This window comes from Plectropomus leopardus, chromosome 5 (assembly GCF_026936395.1).
Source record: "Plectropomus leopardus strain MGB_pleo_1.0 chromosome 5, ASM2693639v1, whole genome shotgun sequence".
Taxonomy (NCBI): domain Eukaryota; kingdom Metazoa; phylum Chordata; class Actinopteri; order Perciformes; family Serranidae; genus Plectropomus; species Plectropomus leopardus.
Genome location: NC_142180.1, coordinates 25,130,806 through 25,142,952, shown reverse-complemented (window position 1 = coordinate 25,142,952; position 12,147 = coordinate 25,130,806). Strand labels below are relative to the sequence as shown.

The 12,147-nt window shown below is 41.5% G+C and overlaps 1 protein-coding gene across 5 annotated transcripts in view; it reads right to left on the bottom strand.

The window, feature by feature from the left end:
- Nucleotides 1–4,090: 4,090 nt before the first annotated feature.
- tle2b (TLE family member 2, transcriptional corepressor b) overlaps nt 4,091–12,147 on the bottom strand; it is a 113,375-nt gene continuing 105,318 nt past the window's right edge. For all 5 annotated transcript variants that reach the window (XM_088077794.1, XM_088077793.1, XM_088077795.1 and 2 more), the window contains 3 exons: nt 10,876–11,026; nt 10,431–10,507; nt 4,091–7,784 (listed from right to left, as the gene is read on the bottom strand). In XM_088077794.1, coding sequence (XP_087933920.1) covers nt 7,677–7,784; nt 10,431–10,507; nt 10,876–11,026 — 336 coding nt within the window. In that variant the 3' untranslated portion in view covers nt 4,091–7,676. The remainder of the gene's footprint in view (nt 7,785–10,430; nt 10,508–10,875; nt 11,027–12,147) is intronic.

The window sequence follows — 12,147 nt, the reverse complement described above, 5'->3', positions numbered from 1 at the left end:
TTTGCAACTTTGTATGCTATGGCGTGTTTCGGCACGCTATGTTAAGTGTTTTTCAACTGTTTTCAGCTGTTTTTGGGACGTGTCCAATTTTGACATTTTTGCCTTACTATAGCCTTGCTTTTTGGGTCAATTTTTTGACATGCCATTTTATAATGTTTTGGGCCGTTTTTGCAACTTTGTATGCTATGGCGTGTTTCGGCACGCTGTTTTAGGTGTTTTTAAACTGTTTTCAGCTGTTTTTGGGACGTGTCAAATTTGGACATTTTTGCCTTACTATAGCCTTGCTTTTTGGGTCAATTTTCGACATGCCATTTTATGGTGTTTTGGGCCGTTTTGCAACTTTGTATGTTATGGCGTGTTTCGCACGCTATTTTAGGTGTTTTTCAACTGTTTTCAGCTGTTTTTGGGACGTGTCAAATTTGGACATTTTTGCCTTTACTATAGCCTTGCTTTTTGGGTCAATTTTTCGACATGCCATTTTATGGTGTTTTAATGCTTTTTGCAACTTTGTATGCTATGGCGTGTTTCGGCACGCTATTTTAAGTGGTTTTCAACTGTTTTCAGCTGTTTTTGGGACGTGTCAAATTTGGACATTTTTGCCTTACTATAGCCTTGCTTTTTGGGTCAATTTTTCGACATGCCATTTTATGGTGTTTTGGGCCGTTTTTGCAACTTTTTATGCTATGGCGTGTTTCGGCACGCTATGTTAAGTGTTTTTCAACTGTTTTCAGCTGTTTTTGGGACGTGTCCAATTTTGACATTTTTGCCTTACTATAGCCTTGCTTTTTGGGTCAATTTTTTGACATGCCATTTTATAATGTTTTGGGGCCGTTTTGCAACTTTGTATGCTATGGCGTGTTTCGCACGCTATTTTAGGTGTTTTTCAACTGTTTTCAGCTGTTTTTGGGACGTGTCAAATTTTGACATTTTTGCCTTACTATAGCCTTGCTTTTTGGGTCAATTTTTCGACATGCCATTTTATGGTGTTTTGGGCCGTTTTGCAACTTTGTATGCTATGGCGTGTTTCGCACGCTATTTTAGGTGTTTTTCAACTGTTTTCAGCTGTTTTTGGGACGTGTCCAATTTGGACATTTTTGCCTTACTATAGCCTTGCTTTTTGGGTCAATTTTTCGACATGCCATTTTATAATGTTTTGGGCCGTTTTTGCAACTTTGTATGCTATGGCGTGTTTCGGCACGCTATTTTAGGTGTTTTTCAACTGTTTTCAGCTGTTTTTGGGACGTGTCAAATTTGGACATTTTTGCCTTACTATAGCCTTGCTTTTTGGGTCAATTTTTCGACATGCCATTTTATGGTGTTTTAATGCTTTTTGCAACTTTTTATGCTATGGCGTGTTTCGCACGCTTATTTTAGGTGTTTTTCAACTGTTTTCAGCTGTTTTTGGGACGTGTCCAATTTTGACATTTTTGCCTTACTATAGCCTTGCTTTTTGGGTCAATTTTTCGACATGCCATTTTATAATGTTTTGAGCTGTTTTTGCAACTTTTTATGCTATGGCGTGTTTCGGCACGCTATTTTAGGTGTTTTTCAACTGTTTTCAGCTGTTTTTGGGACGTGTCAAATTTTGACATTTTTGCCTTACTATAGCCTTGCTTTTTGGGTCAATTTTTCGACATGCCATTTTATGGTGTTTTGGGCCGTTTTTGCAACTTTGTATGCTATGGCGTGTTTCGGCACGCTATTTTAAGTGGTTTTCAACTGTTTTCAGCTGTTTTTGGGACGTGTCAAATTTGGACATTTTTGCCTTACTATAGCCTTGCTTTTTGGGTCAATTTTTCGACATGCCATTTTATGTTTTTTTGGGCGGTTTTTGCAACTTTTTATGCTATGGCGTGTTTCGGCACGCTATTTTAGGTGTTTTTCAACTGTTTTCAGCTGTTTTTGGGACGTGTCAAATTTGGACATTTTTGCCTTACTATAGCCTTGCTTTTTGGGTCAATTTTTCGACATGCCATTTTATAGTGTTTGGGGCCGATTTTGCAACTTTTTATGCTATGGTGTGTTTCGGCACGCTATTTTAGGTGGTTTTCAACTGTTTTCAGCTGTTTTTGGGACGTGTCAAATTTGGACATTTTGCCTTACTATAGCCTTGCTTTTTGTGTCAATTTTTCTACATTGCATTTTATGGTGTTTTGGGCCGTTTTTGCAACTTTTTATGCTATGGCGTGTTTCGGCACGCTATTTTAGGTGTTTTTCAACTGTTTTCAGCTGTTTTTGGGACGTGTCCAATTTGGACATTTTTGCCTTACTATAGCCTTGCTTTTTGGGTCAATTTTTCGACATGCCATTTTATAATGTTTTGGGACGTTTTTGCAACTTTTTATGCTATGGCGTGTTTCAGGACGCTATTTTAAGTGTTTTTCAACTGTTTTCAGCTGTTTTTGGGACGTGTCAAATTTGGACATTTTTGCCTTACTATAGCCTTGCTTTTTGGGTCAATTTCTCGACATGCCATTTTATGGTGTTTTAATGTTTTGCAACTTTGTACGCTATGGCGTGTTTCGGCACGCTATTTTAGGTGTTTTTCAACTGTTTTCAGCTGTTTTTGGGACGTGTCAAATTTGGACATTTTTGCCTTACTATAGCCTTGCTTTTTGGGTCAATTTCTCGACATGCCATTTTATGGTGTTTTGGGCCGTTTTTGCAACTTTCTATGCTATGGCGTGTTTCGGCACGCTATTTTAGGTGTTTTTCAACTGTTTTCAGCTGTTTTGGGACGTGTCAAATTTGGACATTTTGCCTTACTATAGCCTTGCTTTTTGGGTCAATTTTTCGACATGCCATTTTATTGTGTTTTGGGCCGTTTTTGCAACTTTTTATGCTATGGCGTGTTTCGGCACGCTATTTTAGGTGTTTTTCAACTGTTTTCAGCTGTTTTTGGGATGTGTCCAATTTGGACATTTTTGCCTTACTATAGCCTTGCTTTTTGGGTCAATTTTTTGACATGCCATTTTATAGTGTTTGGGGTCGATTTTGCAACTTTTTATGCTATGGCGTGTTTCGGCACGCTATTTTAGGTGTTTTTCAACTGTTTTCAGCTGTTTTTGGGACGTGTCCAATTTGGACATTTTTGCCTTACTATAGCCTTGCTTTTTGGGTCAATTTTTCGACATGCCATTTTATGGTGTTTTGGGCCGTTTTTGCAACTTTGTATGCTATGGCGTGTTTCGGCACGCTATTTTAGGGGGTTTTCAACTGTTTTCAGCTGTTTTTGGGACGTGTCAAATTTGGACATTTTTGCCTTACTATAGCCTTGCATTTTGGGTCATATTTTCGACATGCTATATTATGGTGTTCTTGGCCGTTTTTGCAACTTTTTATGCTATGGTGTGTTTCGGCATGCTATTTTAGGTGGTTTTCAACTGTTTTCAGCTGTTTTTGGGACATTTTTGACATTTTTAGCCTTTTCGGTCATATTTTCAACATGCATTGTTATGGCGTTTTTGGTCTTTTTTGCAACATTTTATGCTATGGTGTATCTTGGCAATATCTTTTTGTTTTTAGGTGTTTGCAGCTGTTTTTTGGAGATGTCATATTTTGATATTTTACATCATACTATAGTCTTGCTTTTTCTGTAATTTTTTGGACATGCTATATTATGGTGTTTGGGGCCGTTTTGCAACATTCTTTGTAGGGGCGCGTCTTGGTACGTTTTTTCATGCCATTTTCAGATATTTTTTGGACATGAAATTGTGACATTTTTCGCCATATTATAGTAAGGCATTTTTGGGCGTTTCTTCAAGATGCTGTATTATGGTGTTTTTACAACATTCTATGCTATGGGGTGTCCCGGCATATTATTTCATGCAGTTTTCAGCTGTTGTTTGGACATGTCATATTTTGACATTTTTCGCCATACTATAATATGGCATTTTTGGTCATCTTTTTTTGTCATGCTATATTTTTTCGCTTTTTTTTGTTGTCATGGAATTACATCCTTGGTATGAAAAACATGATATTACCCCTTATGGAGTGTAGTTGAAGTTGAAGTTGAGGGAATTAAATATTCCTCTTTGGGTATTTGGCTTTGTCTCTTAGTATCTAGAAGGAGGGTCACAGCAGACACCTCAAAGGATGAACACAAGTTTGGTTTATTTTTCACACATAGTATTTCTTTTACAGCACATGGGACACGCATCGGGGGGAAGAAGACACAGTGCAGTTTAAAAAAAAAAGTTCCTTGGCTTTTTAAAAGAGAAACTAAACATGGGCTTGTTAAATGAAAAATAAACGTTTTCATACTGTTAGAACAGAGAAAGCACAGGCAGGGGGGGGACATTACTGACAGTTAAAGAAGAGTATCAAATACAATGTCCCAAATATTCACGCTATACCACCAAATGCATAGCCATTATACAGCATCATTCTGAGTAGTATACAAGCTTGTGTATGCCTGTGGCTGACGAGCAGAAAGGGAAAGAGGCAGGCAAAGGCATTAAACTGTACAGATGATGTCTGACTCCTAGCTGGTACAGTAGCCATTGTAGAAGTCCCTATAATTCTGCAATTCCTGCATTAGCACTGCAGCGAGAAACATGACAAATCTTGCTAAAAGTTTATACAATTAAATTAAATTGCATACTGTAATGTAAAATTCATCCCTCTGTATAACTGTGGCTGTGAGACCATTCACTGTATCTACTGGCTAAAATCAGATTTGTCTTGTTCTATTAGCAAAAGTGGAGCATTAGTGCAACAAGCATGCAGTAAAAGAGTGGGACCTCTTCGATGGCTAGATCTGTATCGTCATGTCGCAGCTGACAACTGCTATACACTGACCACAGACTCAACGGAAACATAGTTTAGTTGCACAATAAGGACTGAAAACAGACTACAGTACATTTACTACCACTTCTGAAAATAAGGTGAACAAAACAAAAACAACAAACAGAAGACAGAAAAGAGGGTCTTATTTTCTTTTCATGGTACTGCTGATGTTGTGAGCCCTCTGCTTGTCACACCACCAAGGATAAAAATACAGACTTAAAAAAAAAAAGAAAAAGTAATAAGAACAAAAATATTTGTCCCCGCCTGTGTTTCGCTTGATTTTGTGTCTCCATGTGAGTGTGTCCCTCTCTTTTTTGACCCAAAACGCAGTCATAGGCAACCCCAATACATAAACATATCATTACATAAGACGAGCAATCACTATTCATAAAAAATACTGAAATAAATGAGCAATAAAAGAAAAGCTTGAAATGTGCCTGTTTAGTCTATATGTTGGTGACGCATGTTCGACAGAAAAGAGCTCTGATACACGGTTTGCCTGCCAGCTTGGAATATCATACAAGGAGGACTTAATGAGATTTAAAGGAAAAGTTTAACATTTTTGTGAAATTGGCTCATTTGCTTTCTTGTTTCTTGTCTTTACTGCAAATATAAAGCTGCAGCCAGCAGCCAGATATCCTAGCTTAGCTTAGCATCAAGACTGGAAACGAGGAGAAACAGCTAGCCTGGCTCAGTCCAAAGGGAACAAAACACACCTACCAGCAGATAACGGCATTAAGACCACTGGATAAGGTGTTGGAGGTGGCACCCCATTCTTTTCAAGACTTATGCCAGCCAAGTGGCTAACTTCTAGTTTAGCCCTACTAACTCAAATGGGAAAAAAGTTTTAATTGTGGGGCTCTTCTAGAAATGTATCGAACCAAACTGATCAAATCCTGATGGCGAAACAAGTCATTTTGTGAGGGTTGTAATGCTAAAAAAAGTATCCACTGATTAACAGATGCCTCATTTACAACGCAAGTCAATTGGAAAAAGTCTTTTTGGGCCCAATGTCATTATGTGATGGACCTGGAAGTTGTAACTCCACATCCCACTATATAAACTTGGCTTTAAAGCCAGGCGCCGTCCCTGGGGGCTTGGCTATATCTTGTGTCTTTGAGCCATACTATAACTGAAGTGGAAAAAACTCCTGTTTTACAGGGCAGCTATATGTGTGTGCAATTTATCGGCTGTTAAGCAGTTACCTGGAAACCAGCGGACACTCCAGGAAGTTCCTGCTCTGAAAAAAGAAAAAGTTTTTTTGTGCAGATTAATTAACAAATGGCATATAACATGTTAATTAGCGAGCTTCAGAGGTGCTGCTAGGCAAATTTTGTAACTTTCCAACAGAGCCAGGCTAGCTGTTTTCAGTCTTTACGCAAAGCTAGGTTAGCAGGCTGCTTCGTTTTTAGCTTACAGACAGGAGAATGTTATCAACTGTCTCATTTAAATCTAATCCAAAAAGTGAATAAGCGTGTTTTCCAAAATATATAACTTTTTCCTTTACGGTGTTTAGCATCTCAGTTAATAGCAATCAATGCCTTACCAAACAATATTGAGCCAGAGCACTTTGAACACGAACACATCGGCAGGTAGGCAGAGATGGAGATAATCACTCTGATAAACATGTGATTCTCTTCTGGTTTATAAATGAAAACAGCAACCGGTTGCATAAAATTTGAAAGGATTCGGATTAGTCGCTGCTTAGCTGGCTGCTGATGACAGCGTAATCAGGTGGTGTTAATTTGCCCTCTTGTCTGCCTTACAGTGAAGTTGGCGTGCTGCTACTTCATCTAGCTGACAGTGCCTTTAATGAGAGTGAGTGCAGCGCCCGGTGTCAGGAGAACAATCCAGAGGAATTAGAGGGAACAGCTCGGCTGATGTTCTGTGTTTGTGTCTCTGGGCCCTGGGAGAATCCCATTGACTCCACTGCTCATTAGACGCTGCCTTTGTCAGACCAAAATAAAATAGATATTAAGCAGTGAGACGGGGAGTGCTGCGATGAATGTTTAATTGGGTGCTCTGTGTGTTGTGTGTGTATCTCCTTTCCTTGCATTACCTCAAGGGGGTGGATCCAAGAGTGTGTGTATTCTTTCCCAGTGACGTGCGCCTTGTGTGTGTGTGAGAGCAGGTCTATGTTTCATGTCAGTGTATGTGGATATCTGAAGCGACCCCCTCCATCTCGGAGCGTCATCGTTCCCCAGCTCCTGACACCTCTCGCTGGGGAGAGCGAGCTGCGGCGTCAGCCTCATTAAGGCTTCCACTGTCTGGCTAATGAATCGATTGTGTGGTATCAGTGCTCCTGGCTGGCGCTCCCACAGTGCCGCTCCGCACCTCCTCTGGGGGCCTCCCTTCCACTGAGCTCTTAATCAGGAAACAGCCCTAATTACCCTGCCTCCCTCCTCCTCCTCCTCCTTCTCCCTTCCTCCCTTTCATTTCTCTTCCTTCCGCACTCTCTCTTTCTCTCCTCCTTCTTGTCTTTCCTTCCCGACTTTATCTTTATGCTCCACCGCCCTTTTCCTTTGTCCTTCTTATCTTGCTGCTTCCCTTTCTGCCTCTCTCTCTGCTATCATGCCTCATCCTTGGGCTAAAAGTGGGGGTTGGGGGGGGGCGCGGCGTGTGGGGAGCATTTGGGAGCTTCCACTGTAGCTTATATCACAGGAAAAAGGGAGAGAAGGGGTTGATGCATTCAGGGTGAGGGTCAGGAGGACTCAGAGGACTGAGACGGAGGTGCTTCTGTTGCTGATGTAATGAGGATCAGGAGCGTTGGCGGGGCAACTGCTTGACTCCCCCATCCTCCATTAAAAAGAAAAAAATTTAAAAAAAAGAAAAAAAAAAAGAAACGCCCCCAAATCTCCATCCTGTCTCTTCCCATCTCGTCTCGGCCCTCAGTACACCACCTCGTACACTGTGGCCTTCTTGTCCCCGGAGCCCGTCACTATGTACTTGTCGTCCGGGGAGACGTCACAGCTCAGCACAGACGAGGACTCCTTGGACTGGGAGCAGGCGAGAGACCCGATAGAAAAATAAAAAAAAATAAAAATGCAGGAGAGAGAGATGTGATGATAGATGGATGGAGACAGATGGAGAGAAACAAACACAAAGAGAAAGATGTTGGAAAAGATGTGACTCATCAGCTAATACTCAATCATACAAGACATATTTGCATTTCAAAACAGTCGGCAATTATTTCCAAACAGACAACTCCACAGCTCCAGGATGCTGACTCATTCGTCTGCTTCTATGTGAGACACACTACTCTTTCTCTCTCTCTCTTTCTTTCTTTAGAGAGATGCAGCCTCATTAACTGCAGGTTTTAAGCATCACTAGCAGCACACGTCTGATGATCAGTATGAACTGGCAAAATGCACAATCCTCTTCTTCCCCCTCTTTCCTCTCCTGTGTCGGAAAGCCAGACCTGGGCACCTGGCTTTAGATGATCTAAAGCTCCCTCTAGTCCCCTGCCTCCTCCTCCCCCTTCCACTGCTCCATCATCATTTATCTTCCTTCCTTTCTTCCCAGACTCTCCTCCTCCGCCTCCTCTTCCCTCTCCATCCTCCCAGGCTCCCCTTTTGCTCTGTCCCCCTCTCTCATGTCGACTCCTCCTCCTCCTCTCTAAACTCCTCTCCTTCCCTCCCTCCCCGCTACAAGCAAAGCAGCGCTGTCAATCATCAAGCCACCGGTGAGAGGCCATTTCACACAGGATCCCTCGTACTATACCAACATGGCAGGTGGGGGGAGTTGGGGGGCGTTCAGGAGGGAGGGAAGCAATGACAAGCCGAAAGATGAGTTTGAAAGGGGTTGAAGTCAGAGACAGAGTGGGGAAGAGAGATAAAACAAACAACAAAGGAACAAAGAAGAAAACTTTGTCCACGGATCCAGAGCCCTACGTCCTCTAGCATTACAATGTTTAGCAGTTCTTTAATAGTTAACCCCCCTCTTGATAAAGTTTGGTAAATTGTGTAAACACCAGGGTTGTCAGTCTGTTATGTTGTATTGAAAATAAATATATTAAAATTAGGGCTGTCAAATGACTGATTTTTTAAATCCTGATTAATCACAGAATTTCAAGAGTTAATTGTGATTAAGTCCACATTGACAGGGTGAAGCAGTTCTCACCAGATTGTCTTGATTAGGAATCAAATGACAGCAAAAAACCTGCATGGGACGAGCATAAAGTGGACATGTCTGTAAAAGGGGGAGCTGATTTTCATTCAGAGGTCAAGGGACCTCTGTGAAATGACCATGTTGATTTTCCATCGTCCAAATTTAGGACGATTATTGGAGCGTTATTTGACAAGCAGGAGATGGTACCTCTGGATTCCTCAGGTCTTCTAGTTTCATGCGATATTGGTATCATCACTGTAGCCTTCTAGCCCAGTACAGCCTCTTAAAGACAGGAATGTTGACTGGCGATTATGAACAGACCTTAATCGCATTGCGATTGACGCATTACCACTGACAGCCCCCGATTCAAATATATTCAGTAAAGCATGATTAGGAAGTAACAACGATGTAACATTAATATCTATGCCAATAAAGCTTATTTGATAAGAATGACAGTGAAAAAGAGAGAGGAAGAGGGGGATATGCGGTCGGAGAGAATGTGAACAAGAGAGGAAAGAAAAGGTTATGGGGTAGTGTAAGAAAACAGGATTAAAAAATATGGAAGGGGAGACAGAGAGGACAAGGATAAACCAAAAGACAAGGACAGAGAGAAAAAAGTGAGGGTAGAGGTACAGATTAGGAGAGAGAGATAAAAATGAGTGAGCACATAGAGAGAGAGAGAGAGAGAGAGAGAGAAAGGACAACAACAAACAGAGACAAGCAGAGAGAGAGAGAGAGAGGAAATATGAGTGGAGCAAGGGGGTTAAAGCAAAGGCAAGGAGACAGAAACTGGAAGGGACAGTGATAAACCGGAGAGGAGGGAGCGGAGAGAGAGGGAGCAGCTCTGTATAACACGGTGACAGGAGGGAGCTGTTTGGCAGGAGAAACGCCTGGCATTTGGATAACAAAGCAGATAGCCAGAATTCTCCTTTCAGTCCACGGGGAGAGACAGGAGCCGCCAACCCTGCTGCCCACTGTAGCTTACAGAAATATGACAGCCACACACACATGCACGCGCACACACACACAAAATGCATGTCTTAAATGTACTTTTATCTCCCCCAGCAAGTTTCATTCACACCCAGATCAACTGGCTCAGCTAAAAATATTGCATCCCTGCATATTCATGTTTCAACACTTCCTCAAACGGAGCGAACACGACGGAGTTACTACAGTTGTTCTCTGTGTGTGTGTATGTGTGTGTGTGTGTGTGTGTGTACGCGCGCGTTTGGCAACCTGCACTCTTTGATAAACCTCCGCGAGTCACCATGGATCAACAAACCTGAATTTAAAAAAAAATGTTTATCGTTTGCTTTCTCCCTCTGAACCCCCTCATCTTTTTCTCTCTTTTGCCTCTAGGGTTGTGTGTGTGTGTGTTAGCGCGCAGGAAGCAGAGATAGCTTAAACAACACTATCCTCACTGACTAACAGATGACTCGGCAGCCCCAGATACACGCGAATATATATTTATATATACAAATACGTATATATACACAGAGCATAAACATCCTCAGAGCATTGCACTCGTCTCTCACCTGAAAAATACTGGCTCCATATGGTGTCCTCCATGCATTCAACAGATTGTCTTTTCCTGTGCTCACAAACCACTTTCCTGAAATAACACATGCATACAAGGTACTATAGGTTAGACAAAAGAAAAGGGGTGATACAGGCACAAAATACTGTGCATGACAGAGAGCAGTGACACATGTTTGTCAGTGGCTAAAAATACTGTAAAAAACATTTGGGAAACAATCCAAGTTATCATGTATGTGTACTTATTCTTGCTCTAAGGACACGTTTTTTTTAACCAACAGAGAGAGGAAAGTTTGGCAGTCCACACTTCTTCAAAACCTGTTTAAGGGTTAACTTGGTCAAGTTAAAATTAGATTTAGGTTAAGGTTAGGGCAAGGCAGTTTGTGAATGCATTCTGTCAATGAGGGTCCTCATCAAGATACAAGTACAAGAGTGTGTGCGTACCACAGTAGGCGAACTTAAGGGAGAGAACGCAGCTCTCATGGAGGTGCAGCTGGTACTTGTCAGGTTTAGAGACATGCAGGACTTCCACGTTACTGCTCTCCATTCCCACAGCAAGCCACTCGCCTGTCGGACAATAGCCCAGAGAGAAGATCTGGAGAGGGAAGAAAGGAATCACAGGGAGAGAGAAAATTAAATAGACATAGGAGGAGGAGAGGACAGAAGAAAGGAAGCAAGGGTGCAGAAATGAAAACAAAAATGGGGAATGTGGGAGAAGATTCGAGGAAATGGGGGATGAGGGAGGAAAGAAGATAAGGTTGATGAGAGAAAGAGAACAATGGAGGGAAGCAGAGAGGACAGATGAAATACAGTTGGAATGAGGGAATGCAAGATATTGAGGGACAGATAAGATGATGTGTGAGAATAGAAATGAGGAAAGATGGAAAGTTAAGAAAAAAAGGGAGTGAAATGATGAAGACAGGTTAATATAGAGTGAATTAATAAATTAGGGGAAAAAAGAGAGACAGTTGTGGATGAAGAGAAACAGAAATCGAGAGAGAAAGTCATTACACGGCGGATCGAAACTCATCTGACATCGACGGTCAGCTCTATAGCTCTGTTGTGGCAGTGAGGAGTGAATGAGAGAGACAGCGTGAATGTGTGTTTGTGCAAGGGCGCCTCTAAGGTAAAATCACACTGGTGTTTGTTGATGTGTTTTTGATGGTGTGTATTGGTGTAAATACCTGAAAGTGGATTTCACAGTGTGTGCTTGTGTAGGGATTTTTGTGTGTAAGTTAACTTGTGAGGTGTAGATGTGATGTGCTGTGATGACCCTGTAATGTAATGTACCTGCACATACCTGTAAAAAAAATCTTGTCTACATTTGTCAGCTGCTGTTCTTTTTTTTCTCTCTTTTTTGAATGTGTATGTTTTATGTAAGTTTGTGCTGTTGTGTGTACATTTACGCTCTGTGAGCTATGTCTATTTGTGTTTATGTGTATAGGACCATGTAGGGGTGGCCAGTATATATTGATTATACTCAATCTATTGCAGTTTGTTGCTTGTGGCAGGTGTAGAATGACTATAACATGTATAAATTGTCATTCTTTTTTTCCCCTGCATGAGCCCTGCTTTGGCTTTATGGTTCTCTTGCTCTCTCTTATGGCTTTCCTCTTACAACACACACACACACACACACACACACACACACACACACACACACACAAAAAAAAAAAACATTTCATGTCACATGCATTCCCTCCTTCATTCAGAGCA